General features: G+C 41.8%; 2 protein-coding genes across 3 annotated transcripts in view; one reads left to right on the forward strand and one right to left on the reverse strand.

The window, feature by feature from the left end:
* The window catches only part of chd4a (chromodomain helicase DNA binding protein 4a), a 31520-nt gene extending 19191 nt beyond the window's left edge, over positions 1-12329 (forward strand). The window contains exons 19-41 of one of the 2 annotated variants that reach the window (XM_021322280.2): positions 509-682; positions 772-913; positions 3149-3280; positions 3382-3499; positions 4023-4147; positions 4232-4324; positions 4458-4596; positions 4686-4855; positions 4949-5126; positions 5849-5938; positions 6062-6153; positions 6318-6451; positions 6598-6742; positions 7784-7937; positions 8050-8159; positions 8261-8504; positions 8844-8909; positions 8993-9166; positions 9245-9353; positions 9470-9602; positions 11318-11513; positions 11699-11868; positions 11995-12329. In XM_021322280.2, the coding sequence (XP_021177955.2) occupies positions 509-682; positions 772-913; positions 3149-3280; positions 3382-3499; positions 4023-4147; positions 4232-4324; positions 4458-4596; positions 4686-4855; positions 4949-5126; positions 5849-5938; positions 6062-6153; positions 6318-6451; positions 6598-6742; positions 7784-7937; positions 8050-8159; positions 8261-8504; positions 8844-8909; positions 8993-9166; positions 9245-9353; positions 9470-9602; positions 11318-11513; positions 11699-11868; positions 11995-12012 (3106 nt within the window). In that variant the 3' untranslated portion in view covers positions 12013-12329. Of the gene's footprint in view, positions 1-508; positions 683-771; positions 914-3148; positions 3281-3381; positions 3500-4022; positions 4148-4231; positions 4325-4457; positions 4597-4685; positions 4856-4948; positions 5127-5848; positions 5939-6061; positions 6154-6317; positions 6452-6597; positions 6743-7783; positions 7938-8049; positions 8160-8260; positions 8505-8843; positions 8910-8992; positions 9167-9244; positions 9354-9469; positions 9603-11317; positions 11514-11698; positions 11869-11991 lie in introns of both variants that reach the window. The other variant, XM_012873936.3, reaches the window with a different exon arrangement.
* A 3242-nt stretch (positions 12330-15571) lies between these two features.
* On the reverse strand, positions 15572-24893 carry vamp1 (vesicle-associated membrane protein 1). Its single transcript, XM_012873921.3, has 5 exons — positions 24619-24893; positions 22308-22437; positions 20806-20964; positions 17900-17951; positions 15572-16179 (listed from the first exon to the last, which is right to left on the reverse strand). Coding segments are annotated over exons 1-5 (360 nt in total). The 5' UTR covers positions 24621-24893; the 3' UTR covers positions 15572-16162.
* Between the last annotated feature and the right edge of the window lie 1706 nt (positions 24894-26599).

Genomic DNA, 26599 nt, shown 5'->3' on the forward strand with positions numbered 1-26599 from the left:
AGTCATTGGAGGAAAGTTTTCACGACCTTTTCCCATTTAATCACATTATCGTCACAGACATCGATGAAATGGGACTTTAGATCAAAAATAAATTACAGAATTTCAGAAATTCCTCCAAAAAAGGATTTAAAAGTAATGTCCGTCACGTTTCTTGTTCCATCCCTAGAGCCTGATTGTTGCATAAACCTGCCACCAATAAAGTGTGCTTATGCTTATGTTTTTACTAAATGAAAGAAATAAGAACCCTGGAAAAGTAGGCCATTAAACATATGCAGGAAATGAACCGTCTGGACTAGCAGATTTGGTGCTTTATGAATGTTGTTGGATTGTTTAAACTCAACTTAACGTTGAAATAACCTGCAGGAAGGCTCCAAATTTCGTGTTTGAAAAAAGGAAAACTAACCAGCTTGTGACAATAATTTTTCATGATGTAGATATGATACAAACTGAGTTTAGATGCGACTGCGGCGTTTGTTTTTCTTCATCCGTGTCTCTCTCCGTCCTGCAGCACCCTGGAGGTTTTCCTGGAAGAGTTTGCCGACATCGCCAAGGAGGATCAGATCAAGAAGCTTCACGACATGCTGGGTCCGCACATGCTCAGGAGGCTGAAGGCGGACGTCTTCAAGCACATGCCCTCCAAGACGGAGCTCATCGTCAGAGTGGAGCTCAGCCCCATGCAGAAGTTAGTCTGACCTGCCGAGATTATTCGCTCCAGTAGGGCTGGAGTCCCGGCAGAGGCGGCGTCTCATGTTCTGTGTTGCCTCTCCGCAGAAAATACTACAAATTCATCCTGACGAAAAACTTTGAGGCCCTCAACACAAAAGGTGGAGGAAACCAGGTTTCGCTGCTGAACGTCGTCATGGACCTCAAAAAATGCTGCAACCACCCCTACCTCTTTCCTGCAGCAGCTATGGTATGGAGCAAAAAAAAAAAAAAGCCCAGGAGAACCCACTGTGAAAATGAAAGGAACCCTTTTTAGTCAGAGCTTAATATCAAGTCAGTTAAACCTGCGGAGTATTGATGTGGTCAGTTCAATCAATCAGTCCGCTTTATTTCTGAAGCACACTTTAAAAACCTCATGGGTGACCAAAGTACTGTACATTAAAACAAGAAAAGGTTAAAAACATACACACACATTAATTCAATTTCATTTATATAGCGCCAATTCATGAAACATGTCATCTAAAGGCACTTTCCAAAGTCAAAATCAATCAGATTATACAGATCGGTCAAAAACAATTCCTCTCTAAGGGAACCCAGCAGGTTGCATCAAGTCTTGACAAGCAGCATTCATTTCTCCTGAAAGAGCGTAGAGCTTCATACTGAGCATGCATGAGGCGACAGTGGAAAGAAAATCTCCCCTTTAACGGGAAGGAAAACTTCCAGCAGAACTGGGCTCAGTGTGAACGATCATCTGCCTCGACCGACTGAAGGTTAGAGAAGATGGCAGAGAGACAAAAAGAATAAGAGAGACAAGCACAGAATCAGACTTCATAAGGTTGTTCTGAGGGTCCGAAGTCCTCCAGTAGACCCTGGGCTAACTACACGGCACCATGGAGCTCGACTTAGCAAGAGAACACCAGAACCCCGTTCTTCTCATAGATGAGCGCCGGTTCACGCTGAGCTCATGAGACAGACGTGAAGGGTCTGAAGAGACCGCGGTGATCCTTATGCCGCCTGCTACGTTGTTCAGTTTGATGCTTCACTGTTGGTCAAGGATAAACGATGCCACCCTCACTGCCATTACATATCCGGGTCCAATCATCAGACCTGTTGTCAGACCCGTCCCTGGTGCGGTGGGTCCTGGGTTCCTCCTGGTGCGTCATGTGACAAGAGAAAGCAGGCCTCCATGCTCCCACTGATCTAAACCCAACAAAACATCTCTGGACCATCATGCTCGGGTCCATCCGGCGCCACCAGGTCGCCTCCCAGCCTGTCCAGGAGCTCAGGATCTGTCAGGAGACACGCCCTGTTTAACGGCAGGCACAGATAGCAGCGCGCTGCGGCCGCACAAACCGACTGGTTTTGAGTTGCTGACATTTCACCTCGTTGGAGCCGCCTGCTGCGCCAGTTCTTCACTTTCACTTTCTCTGTGACGTTGGGCTAAGCCCTCTGTGGGTGGGTCCGTTTCATCACATGACGTGGCAGCCCTTTTGTTTCTAACACATCACCTGATCCATACCAGCATGGATATGTTTCTTCCATGATGGAGTCTTCTAGTTGTTTCAGCATATGTATTTGCCACGGCGCTCTTTTTATTTGGTAAAAATCTTCATATGAGGTTTAGTTGAGAATTTTTACAGGGTTCCCACGGGTCCTTGAAATCCTTGAAAGTTTGTGAATCTGAAAAAATAAATTCAAGGCCCTTGAAAGTTCTTGAAAACAGCCAAAAAAACACCTTGTCCTTGAAAGTCCTTGAATTTTTTTGTGGGGTTGATAGTTCACACGGATGACGACTCGTGTCATTATTTTACTACCACACAATCTTTTAAAATTATGTTGATTCCGCAGACTTTTAATTTGCAAAAGTACGTTCGCTCTTCTTCGTTAGTTGCTAGGATACGGTTTAGGCCTACGTGCGTCCGATAGGTTACATTCACGCAGTGTTGCCAACTCAGCGACTTTTGTCGCTATATTTAGCAACTTTTCAGGGTCAAAGTCAAAAACTAGCTCAATCAAAGATGAAAGTAAGTAAAACAAATTGATATAATTCTGAACATCTCAATGCTGCACTTTTTTCTATAAAATTCCATGAAACGGTAGGCTAATGTACATCTTATATGTAATGTAGTATGGCATAGCCATGTACTGTGGATATAAATGTAGGCTATGAATATGATCAATATCAATGTAGGCTATAAATTAAGTCCACTTTCTTGCATTGTTTCTGACCCAACAACTTCAAAGCCGTTTAGTCTTTTATTGAATTTGCATTGTATTAAAATATGATAACCTATTCAGCGGTCACAGTAGGTAAATGCTGCCAAGTGTGGTCCTTGAATTTGAGGAAATTGGTCCTGGAAAGTCCTTGAAAGGTCATTGAATTTGATGTTCACCAAGGTGTGGGAACCCTGTTTTTGGTTTTTGGTTGCTTCGCCATTTATTTCATGTTGCTAAAATCTTGCCTTTGATTTGTCCCACCAAACAGGAAGCTCCAAAGATGCCCAACGGGATGTACGACGGGAGCGCCCTCACAAAGGCGTCTGGAAAACTGCTGCTGCTGCAGAAGATGATGAGGAAGCTGAAGGAGGGAGGACACAGAGTTCTCGTTTTCTCTCAGGTCAGAAGCTTCACCAAGTGTAACGTAGCACCTTACTGTTTTTTTTTATTTTTTTATTTAATCTTTTGTTTTATTCAACAATTTGTCTGTTTTTTCTTCAGATGACCAAGATGTTGGATCTGTTGGAAGACTTCTTGGAAAATGAAGGGTACAAATATGAGCGGATTGACGGAGGAATCACAGGCGGGATGAGACAGGAAGCCATCGACCGTTTTAATGGTGAGATTTTCTTTCTTTTATCTTTTTTTTTGTCATCTACTAGAAATGCTCTTAGAAGATTGCGTGGCCAGAATTGTACTTTTTAATTTTTAATTTTTATTATTTTTAGGATAAAGGCAATTTTGTTGTTGTTGTTGTGTTATTATTGTTATTATTATTATTATTATTATTATTATTATTATTATTTGATGCTGACTTAGTGTTTTTATTAGCATTAATGCTGATAAAGTTTATTATTATTTTGGTTTGATTTAAATTGGCTTTGGCTTAAAATATGACGCAGATACAATTTTGTATCTAGAACTGTAGTTTAAAATAAAATACTAAAAAAATAAAAATAGATTTTTGTGACTCGTTGAGACAAGTTAGCAGAGCAGATAACAGGAACGTTGAACATAAACGTAAAACGTTCTCACGTGTGCTTCATGCATAAGAAATGGACACTCACAACAGACTAGAAACATTTGTTTCTTTTTACATCATAGTTCCTCAAGAGAAATAAATTAACCATTTCCGCCCTCAGCTCCCGGCGCTCCGCAGTTTGCCTTCTTGTTGTCGACGAGGGCCGGAGGTCTGGGAATCAATCTGGCCACGGCCGACACGGTCATCATTTACGACTCGGACTGGAATCCCCACAACGACATCCAGGTACAGCCTCGTCGCTCCTTCCTCTTTCTGAGAACGTGGAGCGTGTCGCGTTTTTTTCACGTTTGCCTCTTGGTCTGCGCGCAGGCCTTCAGCAGAGCTCATCGTATCGGTCAGAACAGGAAGGTGATGATCTACAGGTTTGTCACCAAGGCCTCCGTGGAGGAACGGATTACTCAGGTGAGCTCTCTTTTTTTTTTTTTTTTTTTTTTTTACTATCGTATGTAAAATGAAAACTCTCGGGTAACGTTTCCCGTCACACCTGTGGGACTAAGAAAGCTACACCTCTTCATGTTTGGATCTGGCGTTTCAGGTGGCCAAGAAGAAGATGATGCTGACTCACCTGGTGGTCCGGCCCGGTCTCGGATCCAAGACGGGCTCCATGTCCAAACAGGAGCTGGACGACATTCTCAAGTTTGGCACAGAGCAGCTCTTCAAGGACGACTTAGAAGGTGAAGGCGGGCTTGTTTTAGAACGTCAGGGATTTGGCATTTTTTTTAGGAAGTCCTGACCCGAGCGATGTTGGCGTGTCTGTCGACAGGCGAGAACAAAGAGGAAGACAGCAGCATCATTCACTACGACGACAAAGCCATCGAGCGACTGCTCGACAGGAATCAGGACGCCACCGACGACACGGAGCTGCAGAGCATGAACGAATACCTGAGCTCCTTCAAAGTGGCCCAGTATGTGGTCAAAGACGAGGAGGAGGAGGTGAGGCTGTGGCCGGGTGGACCGCGCATGGAGAGACCCCCCCTTCATTCCCGTCGCCTTCACTTATTCCTGTTCTGCTTTTCTGACGCTCAGGAGGAGGAGGTGCAGCGAGAAATCATCAAGCAGGAGGAGAGCGTCGACCCAGACTACTGGGAGAAGCTGCTGCGGCACCATTACGAGCAGCAGCAGGAGGATCTGGCTCGCAACCTGGGCAAAGGCAAGCGGATCCGCAAGCAGGTCAACTACAACGACGGATCACAGGAAGACAGAGGTAGACGCCTTTTCTCTCTAGAATTTCACCTTTCTGGTCTGTTTTTTTTTTTTTTTTTTTTTTTTTTTTTAAGCTTTCCTGAGGAATTTCTACCCCACCAAGCAAAGGTTTTAAAAGAAAATCAGCAACTGGCACACGTCTACACTGCAAAAACGGAACTAAAAACGAGTAATATTTTCTTTAAATGAGTGTCTCTGTCCTTGATTTGAGCAGGTTAATAAGATGATCTGCCAATGGAATAAGACTTTTGCTCTTAAAGTAGGAACAACTCATCTCCATCTTATTTCAAGTGCAGGATGTCTAATTATCTTATTTTAGGGGTCAAAATACTCATTCCATTGGCAGATAATATTATTTACCTGCTCAAATCTAGGACAAAAACACAAATTTTAAGAACATTTTACTTATTTTTAGATCCGTTTTTGCAGTGTAAGATCTGAGTTTCAATGAAGTTCTTTGCATTGAACTCCCAGAATAAAAGCTGAAGTTGATTACAGATCAAAGAAAGTCCTGGAAAGTGAAACAGTTTTCTCGTGTCGTTTACTTTGCCCCCAACAACACACAAGCAAACATTTGTTGCTTCACAAAACAGACACAAAAAGACTATGAATGGACCTAGTTTTGTTTCTAATAATTCTTTGAGCTGCAGGAACATTTGAGTTGCTTTCTCCCAGCTTAATTAATTAATAATGCTTAATTTTCCTTTGTTTCCACGTCCAAAGCTGACTGGCAGGACGACCAGTCTGATGGACAGTCGGATTACTCCGTGGCGTCTGAGGAGGGCGATGAAGACTTCGACGAGAGATCAGAGGGTCGGTATCAAAAATGGCTGCAGCGACGACTCATAAGCACTTTTGATAAAGAACACCGGCTGTACATGAAATGAAGATGAGAGGCATGTGAAGCATTTAGTAAATTTAGTTTCTTTTCTGCAGCCAACTCTCGCAGGCCCAACAGGAAGGGCCTGAGAAATGACAAAGACAAACCACTGCCCCCCCTGCTGGCCAGGGTTGGAGGCAACATTGAGGTGAGCGGCTCCCCTTTTGTTTACGACCGTATAATATCGCCATGTGTTCAGCATGAATCCTGCAAACCTCCCAAAAAGCAGCACGGCGACCAGTTTTAGAAGTTTTAAAGCTACTTTAAATAAACTTCATTAAAGCAAACTTTGATCTTCCTGCTGTTTTCCAGGTGTTGGGTTTCAACTCTCGGCAGAGGAAGGCCTTCCTGAACGCAGTGATGCGTTATGGGATGCCTCCACAAGACGCCTTCACCACCCAGTGGCTGGTCCGGGATTTGCGAGGCAAATCTGAGAAAGAATTCAAGTAAGTGACCTTGAAAGGGCTTTTTATTTATTTATTTATATATATTTTTTGGGATGGCCTATTGTTGTTCTGTCGACCCTAAAATGATAGAAGGAAACGAGCGTAACTTACCCATCCCGTGTTCTCTCTCATTTCTTTCTCCGCAGGGCCTACGTCTCACTTTTTATGCGCCACCTGTGCGAACCCGGAGCAGACGGAGCCGAAACCTTCGCAGATGGCGTCCCCAGAGAAGGGCTGTCCCGCCAACATGTCCTCACACGCATTGGCGTCATGTCACTTATACGTAAAAAGGTATTTTTTTTGTTAGTTTTGTTCTAATCTTAACCCACATCAAAATTAAATAGAGCCTCGTTAGGTCAGGTAAAATTTAATTTAACATAATTGTTTTGAAGCTAATACTATCAGGCTAGATATCTCTTACCTCCATGTTATATAGACAGTTTAATGGGTCACGGTGAGAGGTGCAGCGTATTTAAAGGGCCTTTATTTCAAATTCTGTCGGGGGAAGAGACATTTAACAGATTTAGCGCATTGTAAGCACTTTAATCATATATAAGGCGTACCATCAATTATTGAGAAGATTTTAGGTTAAGATTTTTAAGTGTGCTTTATAGTCCGAAAAATACGGTATATAAATCGTTCCACTATAATCCACTACAGTGGTCAGTTCTGCTGGCTATTTGAGTCTTACATTATAAAATCTAAATTCAAGGACTTAAAAAGTCTTAGATTCTCAGAATTATTGTTTTCAAATTGAATTTTTTTTAATAGGTCTTAATTGCCCCCGCAACACTAAATTGTGCTTTTATTAAATGTATTTAGAAGGAATACCTCGCAGGCAGCCAATCAGCTGGCTCGTTCTTATATATGTGGTGCTGAGTCATGGAGGAAGGCCGGCTGGTTTCTGTTGAACCCTTCCTGCGGCGTTTTGGTCAGACGAAGAAGCAGGCATGAGTTTGATTCTAGGTGTTTGTTTTCCCCCAGGGCCTCTGGAGGAGAAACAGGTCCATACCATAACAGACTTTCTACTGTACTTAACGGACATGAGTTTCTTTTCCACATTTATTCTTTTATGAAGAATAAAAACACCACCTGTGTTTTTATTAAAAGAACTATCCTCTAAACAAAGCAAATGGTCCCAGTTGTAATTTCCACTAGCAGCTCTGCGTGTTTTCATTATTTCTCAGTGTGGAATTATTTTCTCCCTTTTGAATAATTCTCCTTTAACTTCAGCTCTCAGTTTGCAGTTTTCTTGTTGCAATAAAAGATTAATTTATTTAGCTGCATCTGTAAAAGATCCCACTGACCCCATGGCCTGTCGTTGTGTTCCAGGTCCAGGAGTTCGAGCACGTGAACGGCCAGTGGTCGATGCCCTGGATGGCCGACCTGGAGGAGAACAAGAGGGCCGCCGCTCAGCCGGACTCTCCGGGGAAAACGCCGTCCACCGGCACCCCCGCTGACACGCAACCCAACACTCCGGCCCCCGGTACAGCACTCCCCATATCACTACTCACATTCTTCCATTAACGGTCGCTTCTGTTTCTGAGGTGCAAATGTCTCGTTTAAGTATAAATGGAATGTAATTCGTCTGATTCTAGCGGATGATTCGTCGAAAACTGAAGAGGCGTCGAAGGATGGCGAGAAAGAGGCAAGAAAGGAGGGCGAGGCAGAGAAAAACGGCAAAGAGCCGGCTAAAGCCAACAATCAGGTAAAGACTGTTGTGCCGAGAAGGCGGGGCTTTGAAAGATGTGTGGGAAAAGTGCAAAAAAGATTTGAATTTCCTTCTTTTTTTATCCGCGTTGATCGCAGGTGACCGCCGTCCAAGACGAAGAGGAGAAGAGTCCTCCGGCGGAGCAGGAGAAGAAGAACGGCGAGGAGCCGATGGAGACGGACAAACCGAGCAACGGCGAAGCAGAGAGCGAAAAGGAAAAGGAAGGCGAGAAGGAGGGAGAGGGGGAGAAGAAAAGCTCAGAGGGAGGAGAGGAAAGCAAACCGTCCGCAGACACCAAGGCGGAGACATCAGAGGTCAAACCTGAGGGGTCAGAGGTCAAAGGTAAGACTTTCAGTTTTCAAATTCTGCTTTAATGTCTTATTAGCATTAATGGTGATAAAGTAGGGCTGAATGATGTAGAAACAAAAGCATGTAGATAAAATATAAATCATATTGATCTCCCCTTGTGGTCTTTTGCTTTCATTTAAATGGACTTTGGTTTAAAATATTTTGCATCTAGAACTATAGTTTTTGTAGTTATTTTCCTAGAAACCTTGAAAAACTTATTGTGTAGAATCTATAACCCAGAAAGCTTTTTTTTTTTTTTTTTTTTTTTTCTTGTAATGCTAGTTCTGCAGCAGTATTTCTAACGTCTGCCCTTCATATGTTTTTGTGCTGCAGGAGAAGAGAAGAAGGAAGAGAAGACGGAAAAGATGGACACCACTCCTCCGACTGAGGAAAAGAAAGGTACCCCTCAAACATTTCCCACGTTAAATGGCGGCTGTGCTGGCAGCTCTGGTAACGGCTCGTCCTCTCTGGCGTCTTTAAAGACATGAAGGAGGAGAAGGAAGCTCCGAAGCCAGAGGAGGCGGCCAAACTGCAGAACGGAGACGGCAGCAAGGAAGTTCCCTCGGCGGCCGCTTCCACCGCGAGCGGCGTGAGCGAGGAGAAGAAGAAGGCCAAAACCCGCTTCATGTTCAACATCGCCGACGGCGGCTTCACAGGTGCCGACGCCGACGGGAACGCCGCTTTACTTCCAGGAGTCGGGTTTGAAATCACTAACGGCTCCTTTTTGTCTTCAGAGCTCCACTCGTTATGGCAGAACGAGGAGCGCGCCGCCACGGTTACCAAGAAAACCAACGAGATCTGGCACCGTCGCCACGACTACTGGCTGCTGGCCGGCATCATACAGTATCCTTTTTCACACCGGGGGACGATTCGTTAGCGTCGTTAACGCGACTTTAGCCCGCGATGTGCAGATTCCACGTTGAGCTCGTTGTTGCCCCCCTGACCGCCGCTCACTTCAGACACGGTTACGCTCGCTGGCAGGACATCCAGAACGACGTGAGGTTCGCCATCCTCAACGAGCCCTTCAAAGGCGAGATGAACAGGGGCAACTTCCTGGAGATCAAGAACAAGTTCCTGGCCCGGAGGTTCAAGGTAGGCGAGATTTTACAGACACAACGCGGACCTCTGGAAAATCCTGGGTCACTGGGTAATTTCAGTGCATCAGCCAAGATTCTTTCCTTCCATCCACCAGTTTAATTATTCCACCCGTCCTCCTTTTCTTTTTAGTCATTGATCTTATCTGTCCGTTATGGCTGAACGATTTTGGAAAATAATCTAATAGCGTTTTTTTTTGTTTTTTTTCTTAATATTGCGATTTTTTTTTATTTATTTTTTTTTATTTTTTTTTTCCCCAAGTTTAATTTATCATGTGCTTTTTAAATATATACAAACAGTTGCTAAAAGACCCACAGCATCTAAACTCGGAGCAGAAATGATTGCGTTCTGCCTACGATATATTTCAACCAGAATTGCAATTTTGACTTTTCTCTGCATTAACCACAAGCAACAAAAATGTCCTCTAAATAAAGATGTTTGTAAACAAGGACTATTTAAAACAAGAACTTTTAATGTTTCTATTGATCAGAATATTATTCAAGAGAACAGCTTTTAATTTAATTGGACAATTAAATCAATCCTTGTTGAACATAAAGTGCAAAGTCCAACCAACAAGCAAGTCTATGTATTAAACGGATTGACCAGTACTTAATGCTATGTATGATTATACAAACTCTAAAACAACTAATAAAATTCACCCACTTCATTTTACCGACACCTAATGGACGTGTCTAATTCCCTAATTGTTACATAGCCAAAAATTGCAGACCTCTGCGATTTGGAAATTGCGTTGTTTTTTTAAATCGCGATTTATATTTAAAAATGTGAAAAATTGTTCAGCCCTGCTGTCCGTTCATGCATCCTTCTCTTTTTCTATGCATGTTTGTCTGTTAATCCATCCAGTTGTACATTATCCATCCATCCGTTTGACCATCCGTCTGTTTTTCCATCACTCTTTATTCCACTCTGCTGTACATCCCTCTGTTTAGTGTCCATCCCATCCTTTTACATCCATCTATACAAACATTTATCCATCCTTTCTTTCCTGCTTCCATCCAGTTTCCCCCCCCCCCCCCCGGTTCAACATCTAAAGCCTGACCGCTGTAGAAATAACCATAAAATCACTTTTTAGATCAATTTTAAATGATCTAAAAAGGATTGTGAACTCTGAAAACTATAATGTGGAGGAAGTCTGATGATTCGGTGAGACGGAGACCTTTATTCAGTTGGTTTATACGAAGTTCGATGGATGAATCCAGACTGGTCGGCAGTGGCGGTTCTAGACCAAATTTACCAGGGGAGCCAAGGTGGGGCCAGTGTTTTTTCACAGGGGCACAGAATAAAAAATTTTAAAAACAATAAAATGGCAATATTGAACTGTGTTATAATATTAAGTGAGCCACTTGTGGCTCTGGAACTGCAGGTTTCAGACCCCTGATCTAGCAGTTGAAAACTTTGCCCCCTGCTCAATACGGCTAAAGCTAAACGTGAAACATCTTAAGTTTTAAATTATTTTTAGAGTAAAGCTGTATAGGTAACAAATAATATTGGTCAAAGTGACCAATCAGTTATGGTTTCTTTGCCATTGCAAATAATTATGAGAAGTTTATTTAACATCATGCTTTTAGTACAGGGGTCATAACAGAGGCCAGGGCCATTTCTACAGGGGCATGGGCCCCTGTTGGCCCCTGTCTAGAACCGCCCCTGCTGGTCGGTTACATATTTTAAAAAGACGACGCTTTTCTCTGCAGCTGTTGGAGCAGGCGCTGGTGATCGAGGAGCAACTGCGTCGCGCCGCCTACCTCAACATGTCAGAGGATCCCTCCCACCCCTCCATGGCCCTCAACACCCGCTTCAGCGAGGTGGAGTGTCTGGCCGAGTCCCACCAGCACCTCAGCAAGGAGTCCATGTCCGGGAACAAACCAGCCAACGCCGTCCTGCACAAAGGTAGAGCCAGGGCTGCAGAGAGCAATGACTGAACGGCATCAGCGTGGGCTTCCGTCGATGGGAGGCCTGCGGGTTTTAGGAAATGAAAGGAACTCCGTTTGATGAAGATACTTCTCTGGTCGCAAACTTGTGCTGAAGTATGAGGAAAGAATTCACAAATCCTCGTTGCTCCGTCTGTCTTTCAGTGCTAAAGCAGCTGGAAGAACTGCTGAGTGACATGAAGGCGGACGTGACCCGCCTCCCGGCAACCATCGCCCGGATACCGCCGGTAGCTGTGCGACTCCAGATGTCAGAGAGGAACATCCTAAGCCGCCTAGCGAGCCGAGGACCAGAAACACAGACGCAGACGCAGCAGGTAAAGCTTGTTGCTGATATATTTGCTGCTCAGCCTTAATTTCGTTAAAACGCAGCGTTTGTTAGTGCAGCAAAGATGCCGTTTGAAGCACGCGCCCATTTGTCTGCTTTGTCGTGTGTTCAGCAGCAGATGCCACAGCAGTAGACTGAAGATCGTCTCTAACCTCAAGAACCACCCCCTGCCTCACGTCAACATTCCTGATTGGTGCACAGCAGAACGACAGTCAGCGTGCCCCGAGCTTGAAGCCACGTCCTGTTCACTTTTCAGCCCAAAATGGACTTTACAGAGTTTTTTCTGGGGGATCAGATCTCCTTACTGTCCCAAAAATACGAGGCTGTGGACAGAAGTTGTTTCCCCCTCCCCCACCCTCCCTCCTCTCTTTTCAATTTCTTTATTAATATTATTGATATAATGTTATTATGATGGTTTTTTTGGGACCTAAATAAAAATGTAATAAAGAACTTGTTTTGTTTGGCTCAGTTCTGTTCAGATGACCCACTGAGACGTTCAGCGGTCAAAATACGAGATTATAAACACATGTATAAAGTTGTGAAAACATTAGATCATCCTAAATCATTTGACTTTTTAAAAGATATTCCTAAGCTTGGTTAATATCTACTTTAACAATACTGACAAATAAAAGAATATTATTCATTAAAAATTGAGAAAATACATAAACTATAAAATAAGTAAAACTGCAAGAATTTAGTTTGGTGTCAAACTGTTGAAGTGAGAGTGAACATCATGGTGAAGTCCAAAGAGCTGCTGCAGGATAGATACTGAGGAGGTTTATGTTCGTGCCTAAAACATCCTAAAACTACTTTTTCTGATAAATTAAGGGGATAAAATTGATAGGTTTTTAAACTCCATTTCCTTACTCTCCTTGTGGTGGACTGTTTAGACTTACAGAGCCCAACCTCGCCCGTTTAACAAAGCACCAGGGTCCATCCAGATTCCCTTATTGGGCAAGGAGTCCAGCCACAGCAGAAGTGTCAGCGGTCGCTCTGCTGTCTGAATAGTGCAGTAAGGAAGGAGGTAGGAAAAGGAGCATGTATGCTTCCTTTTGTGCATTGTGAGCATATCCCACAATCCTTTTGTGTGATGTGACATCAGCACAGCCCACCTCATGGAAAATAACGAAAATATCTGCAGAGAAGAGAGCTTGAGCTTTGTAGTTCATCCACGTGTGTTTCCACTGTCCGCAGTCCGAAGCACCTTTCCTGCAAACGATATAGTTCTTACTGTTGACCCCATGGAAAGTCAAGGAACAGGAGATGGGAGCTATACTTAAAGGTTATTCAGATGGAGCCCCAGGCATGTTGAAAAGTCCAACCTTAAGGCCGGGACCGTTTCCTGTTAAAGTAAAGCCAGGTGGAAGGGAAGAGGAGCGCGGTGGGCTTTGAGGTCAAATGGAAAAGGCTTTGATATGATAGATTTCCATGGAGGCTGATTTACATTCCCACATTTACAAGTAGGATTACTAAGAATTTTCAGTTTGTTAAATGGCAGAATTATAATTCTTTACTATCAGGAAGTCCACAAAATGCAGTTCAAAGTCTTCAGCTGATCCAAAATGCTGCAGGAAGAGTTCTGATGAAAATCAACAAGAGGGATCATATTTCTCCTATTTTAGCTTCCCTTCATTGGCTTCCTGATAAAACAAGAACAGAATTTAAAATTCTTCTAACGTATAAAGCCCTTAATAATCAAGTTCCATCATATATCAGAGCTCTGATTACCCCGTATGTTCCTAACAGAGCACTTCACTCTCAGACTGCAGGTCTGCTGGTGGTTCCTAGAGTCTCTAAAAGTAGAATGGGAGGCAGATCCTTTAGCTATCAGGCTCCTCTCCTGTGGAACCAACTCCCAGTTTTGGTCCATGAGGCAGACACCCTATCTACTTTTAAGACTAATCTTAAAACTTTCCTTTTTGACAAAGCTTATAGTTAGAGTGGCTCATGTTACCCTGAGCTACCTCTATAGTTATGCTGCTGTAGGCTTAGGCTGCTGGAGGACATCAGGGTCAAATTATCCCACTCTACTAAGTTCTCCTACTGTTCTCCAGTTTGCATTGTTATTTCCACTTTTAACTTTTTGTTCTGTCATTTTTCTCTTCATAGAAGGTACACCTAGTCTCCCACCATCTATGCTGTGACACCATCCTGGGGGGCAGATCATCTGCCATTACCCTCTAACATAGAAAGTACTTCTGAATCTGTGCTTTCTGTGTCTCTGCTCTGTCTTCTCTAAGCCCCAGTGGGTCGACGCAGATGACCGTCCATACTGGTTCTGGTTCTGCTGGAGGTTTTTCATTTCCTGTTAAAGGGGAGTTTTCCTCCCCAACGTCGCTTCGTGCTTGCTCTGTATGAGGGATTGCTGCAAAGTTTTCACTGTGAAACAAATCTTGTACTGACATGAGCCGGAAGGCCATTCAGCTTGAAGGAAACCATTGTACCAGAATTTGAGAACACACTCAGAGACAAAGACCTGATGTGTGGAAACACGTCCTGTGGTCTGATAGAACTAAGGATCTGGCCACAAATAGTTCTATTTAGTAGATTAAAAAAACAAACAAAAAAAAATGAATAGCCTGCAAACCCTTAAGCACCATCCCAGCTGTGAAGTACGGAGGGGTCAGCATTATGTTGACTGGGTGCTTTGCTGCAGGATCCAGGAGGGACTGGTGCATTTCACAAAATAAATTAGATATTACAGTAACATGTCAACATATTAGCAAAGCCATACATGGGTCTTCCAAAATTTATAATGAACCAAAACATACTTCCAAATTAATTAATTAGCTCCTTCCAGCTGTTAAATACAGCAAAGACAGGTTTTTGAAACGGCCATCACAAGGACCCGGTCTTTAAAACATCTTTCACCTTGCTTATTAGTCAGGAATTTAGCAAGTGGAAATTATGCTGGTGACTGAAAACAAGAAAGCTTTAGTCTGATCTAATGTCAGATGGTGAGAAAACAATTTAGTCCTTTTAGGCAAGTATCTTTTTGTTTAAATATCTCCTTTCAACTGTGTTTGAAGGAATACAGCACAAAAGAGTGAACCTACATCGGAGGACAATCAGAGTAGACAAAAAAACAACAACCAAGTTGAGAAAAATGAAAATTGAATGCAAATGTTAATTTATTGGAATTTTTGCCCAGTACCAACGAACCAGTCTTGAACGCGATAGTTTATTTGTTTCAGTGGTACACAGCATAACTGAATGTTGTCATTCCTGAAAATTTGTGAAAAAAAAAAAAAAGGTTCTGGGAACAAATAAACGCGTTGCACAGAAATCACGAAGCGGCTCACGACACAGAGATCAAACAGGATGGATGAAAGCAGACAGGAAGTCATAAAATCGGTAGCAGTACCAGCAGAGTAACACGGACATGTACAGTAACACCCGAATAGAGGGAGGAGACGTTGGAGAGAACTACACGAGCTTCTGCAAATCAACTTCATGTTCAATGTCAGGAGGTTCAGCCATGTTTTAAAAGACAGTTTAAAGCTATACATGTTAGGTATAACTAAATTTTAGTGTCATTTTAGTGTTGCATGAAATAATGATACTGTTGATAGCAGGTGCACGACTTAATTTCTTTATAATATAATAAAAGTACATTTCTAACCTACAATCAGCCAGATATGCTCCCTACAGAGGTCAGCACTTACGGGCCTCTTTGGCTCAAGACATGATTATTTTTTTTTTTTTTTTTAAACATTTCAATAACCAAGGGGCTCCTGGTGTATTTTAGTCGAACTCGTGCTGTTCGAACTGGAAAGCCTTACAATCATTTAGGAAACGCTGCTGGCTCATTAGTCAACGACATGATGCAATTCTTTTACACATAAATGCCCGAAGCTGCTTCAAAAATGAAAAATAAAAAAGCAAGTAAAGATTGGCCCAATATCGACATCAGTTATCTATCGTTGTTAATACTTATAATATCGTTAACGAGTTATGTGATTGAGGTAAATGTCACAGCTCCTGATGGAGACCAGCATTAGGACGTTATGGTCAAGTTACACAAGTAGGTGGATTTACAGCACATCTGAGGTTGTAACAGCCTAGCCAACTTTTCTTTGATCGCTCAAACCTGAAAACCTCCTTTACTTTGGTCTGTAAACCTGCTCTGTGCAGAGAGAAAAGGAGGCGCATTAACGGCCATGCATCGCTGAGAGGCAGGAGGACAAGGAGCAGGAGCAGCGCTGAGGAAAGGCTCGATTTGGTGCGGCGGCATCAGAGGCAGACTCATCCTGGGACTCGTATCTCCATTCTTGGAGAGCGGCTCAGTAGAAGAAGTATACTGTCATAATAAACACAAAAGTAACAATGGTGAGTTTTTTTTTTTTCATACTTGCATCGGTAAAAGTTTCCCCAATTTATCTTCTCATAAATAAATAAAACAAAATCTAACTAAACTAATTGTCAAAGAAGAAATGCAGAAATTATCTTTCGTGCTCTGGAAGCTAAAATGGTACAGTGCTGCACTAAGGATAAAAAATGCAATGCCATATATTAAAGGAGCATAGTGTAAGTTCCAGGATTTTTTTTGTGGACATCTGCCCCCTCTGGCGACAAGCTGAAATGACACCGGTGTCGTGAATGTGCATGGGAGAAGAAGAATAACATCTGTTGCTGCGACTACACAGGTCTTTTTTAGAAGCGTCATTTTCTCTGAGGTAAAAAAGGTGTAAATATTAAAGTTAGCCTGTGTTCGTTATATTTTGACATTACAGCCAAGCTTTAAAGTATGCTGATGAGATTTTATGGGATCTCATTAAGCAACACAAAGTGGTGCATTTGTGAAGCAGATGGTTTGGTTTAGGGATTTTCTGCAGTTACAGCTATGATTCAGTCTTTTGGAGTACATCTCTACCCACTTCAGACATTCAGCCATTGACATTATTGCTTATTCCTCTTTGCAAAGTCGAACTCAGCCAGATCTCAGTTTGAAATGAGGTATTTACTTTGACTACGCCACTCCAACCTACAAACACACTTTGATCTAAGCTGTTCAATTGTAGCTTTGGCTGCATGTTTAGGGTCCTGGTTCTGTTGGGACGAGAACCTCCAGCCTAGTCTCACATATTTTGTGGCCTCTTAAGAGTTTTCCTCCAGGTCTTCCATATTTTTAGCTTGATCCATCTTCTAATTTAGTCTGACAGGGTTTATAGATTTCTCCACCTGAGCTATGGATCTCTGCAGCTCCTCCAGTGCTATCATGGGCCTTTGTGCTGCTCCACTGATCAATACTCTTTAGGCTTAGGTGAATGGGCAAGTGTTAGCAGGTTTGCAGTTGTGCCATACTCTAGTTTTGGTATGATGGATTTAACAGTGGTTTATATGTTCAGAGGTCAACCCAGCTTGAAACTTCTCCACATCTTTCTGCTGAGTTCCTTGGTCTTCGTGACGCTGTTTGTTCATGTATGTTCTCTATCAAACCTCTGAGCCATATATTAATGATAGGACTGGATTACACCCAGGTTAATTCTAACTGCTACTCAGGTGACTCACCATATTTGTTTGGTCTTAAAAGCTATGTATCATTTTACTTCATTTTTACAATTATGCACCATTTTGTTTTGGTAATTCAAATAAAAATCCCAATAAAATACATTATTAAAACTTTTAACATTGCTAGGAAACCATAAAAGTATCACACACATATTACATGGTGGTCACAGCACTTTGTTATTTTCATTTATTTACGCTTTCAATGTAAGAAAAAGAAAAAGTAAACATACTTTTGTAATTTTTCTTGAGTTTTAATGCTGGCAGTTTTTGATTAAAAAAAGTTTGGTCAACTAATAACTCATTGGTGTACTATATTTATTTAAACACTATAGTGGTCTTTGGGGGCTACCTGGCACCCGGTGACACCATATTGGTGACCCCTACTTTACAGTGTATATCCTCTTTTGGGTAGAAGGCTCTTTTGTGTTTCATATAAATGCAGGAAACATTTGTCATTTAAGTGCGTTTGATTGGAGTTTAAGTGTTTTATGTCATTGTTTTATACTTACAGAAGACAACGCCCACACATATAACACCTATAACTGCCATCATGATCATCATCTGGTAAAAAAAAAAAAATACAATTAATTAACTTCACTTCTGTTTAGTTTGTGTAGAAACAAGCAGAAAATAAACATAAATTTGACACAAGAAGTAAGGACGTTTGTGTTTGATCAATTTCTTCCTCGTAGTGACAAGGCTTCTTGGCAATAAATCTTACACTGTTGGAAAGGCACTTTATTTGCCTTTAAATGGACACACGTTTGTAAGGAAAATAAATGTATGGGTGATACCCATAAAAAGAAATGCTAAATGCTCTCTGCAAATTGCAATCTCTTTGTTCTGCTTTTGACTCTTGTTTGGTGCCATTTATTGGCTTGTGTTTAAGGAAACAAGGCATATTGGCAATTGAACTATTTACTGACAGGGGCCTCAGTAATAAGTGGAGGAACCATGCACAACCATAACAGTCTGGCCTCTCGCCCTCATGCTGGTCACCGGCTTGGTCACACACTGCTGCGGGATGGCAGTCCGCTCCCTAAGCAGCTATTGCTACAAATCAGCCTTTGCTGTGGTGTTGTTCGCTCTAGAATGAAAATCATGCCTAAGCGTTTAGTCGGGTTGAGGTCAAGACTCCTGGCAAACATTTAATTTAATCCTCTCCCAAATTCTGGAGGCCACCATCAAATCCCCGTTCTGTGGTGACGAGCGTTGTCATCTTTGAGGGTTGTTTGGTCCGTAAGAATGGAGAAATAAGACTGTAGCTGGTTGCTGAATCTCTTCTGAATACAATGTCTCTGCATTGAGATTGGCCCCAGTGATGACAAGCATTGTTTTACCACTGAGGAAGATGCTGGCCCATACCATCGTTCTTCCTCCATTCTCGGCACTGGAAGAGAGGATGTGGCAAGTTCTTCATGGGAAGGACCCACATCCTAACCCACAAATGTAGTTTTCTAATAAACGTGGCATCATTTAAGACAGATTTAATTGCCCAACACAAATTTCCTGATCTTGTTTCACTGAATGAATGAATAAATAATTTATTTCCGACAATCCGGTGAAATTATAACTTTAACACACACAAATATATATTATAACTTTAACACACACAAATATATATTAATAATATCTATCTATCTATCTATCTATCTATCTATCTATCTATCTATCTATCTATCTATCTATCTATCTGTCTGTCTGTCTGTCTGTCTGTCTGTCTGTCTGTCTGTCTGTCTGTCTGTCTGTCTGTCTAGTGAATATATAGTTGTTTGTGCATTTAGTTGTATTAAAAGCAGACGCATTAATTGGATAACATAACAAAAGTCTTATTCACCATTCATTAATTTATTTGAAAATGTGCATTTTTTATCTCCTAATTGTAACTAAAATGAATTGTAAATTAATCAAATCTTCACCATTATTACACCTAGTAACTCCTCACCTGTGATGTATTATTCATTGATAATTGATCCATTAATTGATTAAGGCCTCCAATTAAAAAGCGACTCTACAGTGCAACAATGATAATACAGTATGTATATGTTTTTATTTTATTTGTGGACTGTTCTCAGGCAAGAAAATGGTAGTGTTCTTCTGGGGCGGGGAGGATGTGCTGCCCCTAGTGGAGGAGTTTAAGTATCTCGGGGTCTTGTTCATGAACGAGGGAAAAAAGTCCATTAAGTTCGCAAAAAAGATCAATACACTGTACATTATATTTATACAGATACACATTTACATGTGCCTACGCACATCTAGGCCCACACGACCAGAACCATCGTAAAAGTATGTATACAGCCATGTGCGGCGGCTGACAGCACCCATTGGTGTTCACTGTTCTTCCACCTCAATCAAAAGGAGTGTCAGATTGACAGGAAACCACATCCTCTCTGAACGGGGAGAGATTAATAAATACAAGAGCACTGGAGCAAAGAGAGGGAGTGGCGCCGACATGATAATAGTGCTTACACTGTGTGTGTGAAAGGCTTTTTAAATACCAACACAGCGGATTATTACGTTGTTGCATTGAACAATGTTTAGAGTTCTGGTGCTAAAGTTTTCTGCTGTTGAATATAAAAAACGTTATACTGCTATGACCCTACATGTTGCATTTATCGCGACATACATTATATTATATCAGTGAAGGTTCTCGTGAGCAAAGCCGAGCCCAGAATGTTGGAGAGGAGGAGTTACATCACAGATCACAGCTGGCTCTCTAATCCCCGGCCGTCACCGTAATCCAGATTGAGATTTTCCTTCCTCTTTTTCTGACGCCGCCGTCAGTCAAACAGTCCATCAAAAAATAATCTGCCTCCATTCTGCTACCGACTGGGCCTCGTGAACTGCACAGGATGGAGGGACGGACAGGGCGAAGTGTTGGGGAGAATAAAGATGGCAGCCGGGAAGCGTTTCTGCTTCATTCAGAGTCACGCTTTTATGTTTCAGTCATGTTTTTAAGCCCGCCGAGGAAGAGAAACACAAATAACAGCACCAAGGTGTTAAAACAGGACAACAATGTGGCGGATAGATGGTTCAAACGAACAGTTGCTACTTCATTTAGCATCTTTCTGACTGCAAGAAAAAAAAAAAACTTTCTTTTTTATACATAATTGTAAATAAATTCAGGCAATAAGAGCTTTTATAAATGCACCGTCTTTCATTGCAGACAAATCTGTTTTTAACTCTTGGGGTAACGTTAATTGTGATCTGTATTTTAAATCTGGTAAAATAGCTCCCATTCCAGGGGTTTAACAACATTGCATAAAACCCTTAGACTTCAAGATCAAGTAATTTAATTTTATATCTCTTCTTTTGGGCAAAAATGCCCCTGAATCCTTTAAAAATAGAAAACATTGTTCTTTTCACCAGGGAGGTACTCTGTGTGGCCAGAAGAGGGTAACTTTTGGCTTTTTACCTTGCAGTTTTTCCACCAGTACTTGTTCTTGAGCTTGGCAGCACTGCTCTCAAACTGAGAGGCTCCGGCCTGCAAGGCGTCGGCCCGATCGTCTAGTTCTGACAACTTCTGATCCCTCTCCAAGACTTTGTCCACGTTCACACGCATGATGTCCACCACCTGAGGGACAACAACAGCTGTCAGTGTTAAAAACTGAGCTCAAGTCCACCTGATAAAAACATTAAGCAATTATATTTTTTAACATTTGAATCCCAGTTTTTCATTATTATGGATTTTATCAGTTTCTATTGTATATGATATTTTATATAATCTTATATTTAAAAAAAAAAATAACTGCAGCCATAAACTGCTAAGTCTATACATGGCAGAGGTGGATAGAAACTAGTTACATTTACTTGAGTAACGTTTTGAACAAAATGTACTTTTAAGAGTAGTTTTTTCTGCACTGTACTATTTACTTTTACTTAAGTACTATCATTAAGGAGCATCACTGCTCTTACTTGATTAAAAGGTCTGGCAACCTTATCCAACCGTGAGTAACTTCATTGAATGAAGAACAGACTTGTTTTAACCATAAATGCACCACAGAGACACGCCTACAGTTCATGTTTAAGGGAGACTTCTTGCTTGTTCCCAAGCTTTGTTGTTTTAATGTTATTTTCTACCTGATGACCTCATCAAGAAATTTGGAGGTAAAGTGAACGTACAGTAAACAGTAGATATTGTCATTGGAAGTACTTTGCATGGTTCTAACATACTCTACGTTACATTAACTGCTGTAAGTGTTGCTTTCATAAGTTTTATGGTTAAAAAAATAGAAAAGTGTTTTTTCTGCCTAAATGTATTATTTTGTAATTATGTAATTTGTATATTTTCTTAATTTAGTCTTTAAAATGCATGAATTTCTACATAAATTAATATTTTGGTCGGATTACATCATTTATAATTATTAAATCAGTTGTCAGATTAGTTACTCAGTGCTTGAGTGGCCTTCTTTCCAAAAATATTTCTACTCGAGTAATTTCTTGGTTGGCTACTTTTTACTTTTACCTGAGTAAAAATATTTTGAAATAGCGCTACTTGAGTACAATCTTTGGCTACCCGACCCACCTCTGATATTTGGGATGTCATTCATTATAAGCCAAAAGGTACACTAACATATTAACTAAAAAGGAATACCACACTACGAAAATTTAAAAGCATGTATAAATATGTTATCTTTAAAAAATATGCATGTAACCCAAACATTTAAACGTGATAATTTGTAACAATTTCAATAAGTGCTTGAAATGCCTCCTTTTATCAAAAGACCGTATATGTTACATGACATGAATATTGTAATTGCGGGTAGGTTCTTGAACTTCTACCTACTCCTTTTGAGTGCTACTAAAATGTCTTAACATCTCAATGTAAATCTTGCTTGTATTGTTGCTCAGAGAAATTGAAAAAAATAAAAAATAAAACAATACTAAGAGCGCATCAGCTCACGCTGCTCTCCTCACCTCGTCCACCTGCGCCTGCGTCTGCTGAAGCCGCCTGTTGCTCGTCAGGTTGGGGGCCGCAGCCGGAGGGCCTCCCTCGCCTTCCGGGCCCCCCGGAGCTCCTGGAGTACCTGCTGCATCTGGAGTTGACCTGTGGTAAAAAATGTGAAGCTCAGAGAAGAGTTTTCTCAAATGGACGTTTCATGAACGGAGACGTCTCGGGTAAAAACGTCCCAAAATAAGAAATGATTTAGTTCCCCTCATTTTCTTACCAAACAGGAGCCTGTGTCCACCAAACAGATTTCAGTACATGAACATCACAAATGCTGGTCTGTTCACAAACATCTCAAATAATAAAGAGTGTATATAATGTAGGGCATGACAAATGGAGGAGACAGTGGAGGAATCTTCTTACGAAAGTTGCTGTTGTTATTAGGTCATAATCTTATTAGAACAAAAACTGCTTGTTTATCAGCGTAATTTTAGTTGTTTGTGCATTTAGTCGTAATAATAGCTGCCACATTAATTGGATAACGTAACAGGAGCGTTTTTCACCATTCATTAATTTCATTGCTTGGAGAAAATTTGCATTTATTTCTCTCCTAATTGTAACTAAAATGAGTTGTAAATGAATCAACCTAGTCCTCACCATTATTTCATATATTAACTTCTCACCTCGCCGGAAAATTATAAGGTTCTTCTGGGTCGGGGAACATATCCTGCCCCTAGTGGAGGAGTTCAAGTATCTTGGGGTCTTGTTCACGAATGAGGGGAAGATGGAGTTGGAGATCGACAGGCGGATTGGTGCTGCGTCTGCTGTGAAGCGGACGCTGTACCGGTCCGTTGTGGTGAAGAGAGAGCTGAGCCAAAAGGCGAAGCTCTCGATTTACCAGTCGATCTACGTTCCTACCCTCATCTATGGTCACGACCTTTGGGTCATGACCGAAAGAACGAGATCCCGGATACAAGCGGCTGAAATGAGTTTTCTCCGTAGTGTGTCTGGGCTCTCCCTTAGAGATAGGGTGAGGAGCTCAGTCATCCGGGGAGGACTCAGAGTAGAGCCGCTGCTCCTCCACGTCGAGAGGAGCCAGGTGAGGTGGCTCGGGCATCTGGTCAGGATGCCTCCTGGACGCCTCCCTGGTGAGGTGTTCAGGGCACGTCCCACCGGGAGGAGGCCCAGGGGAAGACCCAGGACACGGTGGAGGGACTATGTCTCTCTGCTGGTCTGGGAACGCCTTGGGATTCCCCCGGAGGAGCTGGCCCAAGTGGCCGGGGAGAGGGACGTCTGGGCCTCCCTACTGAAGCTGCTACCCCCGCGACCCGACTCCAGATAAGCGGAGGAGGATGGATGGATGGATGGACTGTTCTTAGTTAGGCAAATACATAAGTATGATTAATTAAATAAATCTGATGTTTTGCAAGCAAAGCTTTTAATGCGGGACTTGCATGCTACTTTTAAGTAGATTGATATATTATAGCAATAAATCAGTCAATTACCATGGCTTTCAAACAAAGAAACACAGAGAACTGATTAAAATCAGGTCCAATAGAAACCTGACATATTCCATTTTGATTGTTGTCCTCATAATGTACAATAATATATAAGAGGCTGTAAAAACACAGCCGTTTCATATTCATGACAAAATGTGTTTGGGGCGTGTTTTTTTTTTTTTTTTACTTTCAGTGAGACATAAAGAGCAGGATCCCACTGACCAGCAGTCACTGCCATGCTCTAACAGTCAGGCTTGTTTTCCAGAAGCAAAATGGAGAAAGATTAGTGCAGCAGCAGCAGCAGCCTGACTGATGGAGATCAACATGCAGGAATTAAAACTCCGCCAACCCCTCCCCCAAAGAAAACAGACATATATTCACAATATATGCTTTTCCACTTAATAAAGGTCTGTCACATCTTATACGATCTAATGTTTTGGGCCGTGTCTTTGAGCAGCAGAGTTTTATTTGTTTTATCAAAAAATATGCAAAGGGTAGCAGCACTTTTCCCCGATCACAGCTGATGAATAGTTTTTTTTTTTTTTTTTAGGTGAGTCAGCCGGTGAGTCACGGTCAGACTCCCGCAGGATCTAAGTGCCACAGCCCAGAAAACTGGATGCAGACGCCGGCAAACTTAGTTTAGGTAAAACAAAAATAATAAAAAAACTAAAATAAAACCATCTAAAATCAATTAATAAAGAGTAAAGTATGTATTGTGTTATACAACGTGGATCTGGATTTAACAATTGCACACTATAATAAATCCAGTTAATCTGAAAACAGAAGCTGGACAGTCATATAGGTATAAATATAACCTGATAGAATAAAAAAAAGTACTCACATCTCAGCGGCAGGACGATGAGGATTATCTGAGAGACAGAGGGTGAGGGAGGGTGAGGGTGAGGAGAGCGCAGAGAGAGTGATCCCAGCTCTGTTTGGGTTTTTAAAAAGGACCAGAACTTCTGTGTTCTTCCCTCAAGGATGTCTTTCTGCTTTTCTGTGTTTATTCAGGTGGAGTAAAAAAAACTGCGCAGATGAAAGAAACAAGAATCTGTCCGTCATCCAGAAGCCCCGCCCTAAAAGCGCGCACCCAGCGTCCCCGTCACTGGCTGTGACAAAATAAATCACTGCTTGTGGCCCAATATTCTTCCAGCTGGGCTTCATCGCGCATGTGTAGCCCTGTAGAGCCTGCTCACCTGGTCCTGAGAGCCATTCAGTCAACATGCTGGATCTTCCACTTCTAGATTGTTTTCTGTCCAAAAAATTATTTTTTTTACTTTGGTTAGAAATCAAAACAATTTGGTGTAAAAAAAAAAAAAAACATTGATCATTTCTGTATTATCCACATTTAAACGAGCCATGCTGTTTTAAAACTACAAAAGTTATGTAGTTGCCCTTCCCACCGCTAGAGGTCGCACGGAAACATCATTGAACTAATGAAAAATAAATGTTTACAAAGGTCAGAATAGTAATTTAAAAAGCCCCCACAAAGTTTATGTAAATAAAGTTAATGAAAATCAGTAAAGCGGTCAATCAGCGAAAACAAAAATGTAAGCCGTCGGTAAATTCAAACATTATTGTCTCACAAATTAGGCAGGGAATCATTCTTACCCATCCATCCATCCATCCATCCATCCATCTTATCCTTGCAGGGTTGTGGGGTGTTGGTGCCCATCCTTAGCCATCGTTGGCCAGAGTCGGGGTGCACCATGGTCAGGTCGCCAGTCCGTCTCAGATCATTCCAATGAATAGAACTGATTTTGCTGCATCAAAGTTGGATGTAATCACTAATCAGTATTTAAAATGACACCTAATCACAAATTATTACGAAGCGTGCTGAGTTTATCAAGCATTAAAATAAGACGTAAGCAGGACTCTACCATATTTTGACAAATACTTTAAGATTCCGGATGATGTTTTTCAGAGGTTGCTACCCCCTGGGCAGACCTGGACAAAAGCAAAGGTCTTGTAGGGGAACAGACAAAACTGCTGGGTTCAAATTTAAATGTACAATGCGACTGATGGGCCAGTTAAAAGAGCCCCATGGTGTTGGGTGAGGTAAACCCATCAAACGAGGCTTTACACCGAGTCCAGTGTGTGAAATGTGTTGACACAGCACAGCTGTTCCCCCCCCCCAGCAGCTATTCCGTCTCTTGGCTGTTTCTGTGTTTGCTCGTCTTTATCGATCTGCTGAGAAGTTGTTGGTTTGCAGCTCTTGACCCCCGGCGTTCTGCTCAGCCAATTAAAGTGCGAAGAGGAAGCAATTAGCGTTAGATCATTACAGGAGCAGAAAGACGGCTCCGACGCAAAATCAGTGCGGCTAGAAAAAAGGTCAGTGTTTATTGCAAATAACGAACAGGTAATGGCTGTGATTGTTCTGCTTTTGACAGACAGCAAAGGAAAAAAAAAACGCAGTTATGCCTGCATGCTGTCAAAAAGTAATTTTCTTAAATCTTTACTTTTACCAGGACTGGTGATCCTTCTGAGGTGTACCCCGTCTCTAGAGAGGAGACTCTTAGAAGACTCCCCATGTGAGGATTAAATGTAGACGATGGATCCACCACATCCTGCAGAAGCAAAGTCCATCGCCATCATGTCTGACTGTCACCGTTATGGTTCTTCTTCTAAAGTCCTCCGTTAGAAACAGGATCCAGACATTTCACAAAGTTTCACTTTTATTTCAACAGCAGACAGAACAGTTCCCCAAAAGTCTCAGGGATCATCAAATATTTTTGGGGCCAATGTGAGATGGGTATTTGCGTTTTCGCCTTAGAGCTCTCCCAGTAATGTCTTATCGTTGAGTAATGAACATTGGCCTTAAC

Source organism: Fundulus heteroclitus, chromosome 13 (genome assembly GCF_011125445.2).
Source record: "Fundulus heteroclitus isolate FHET01 chromosome 13, MU-UCD_Fhet_4.1, whole genome shotgun sequence".
Classification (NCBI taxonomy): Eukaryota; Metazoa; Chordata; class Actinopteri; order Cyprinodontiformes; family Fundulidae; genus Fundulus; species Fundulus heteroclitus.

Excerpts from the sequence above, each read along its gene's own strand:
- vamp1 (XM_012873921.3), bottom strand. Across the intron at positions 20,965-22,307 it reads CGCAGGCGCAGGTGGACGAG|GTGGTGGACATCATGCGTGT; the intron begins GTGAGGAGAGCA and ends GTTGTCCCTCAG. Across the intron at positions 17,952-20,805 it reads ACTGGTGGAAAAACTGCAAG|ATGATGATCATGATGGCAGT; the intron begins GTAAAAAGCCAA and ends TTTTTTTACCAG.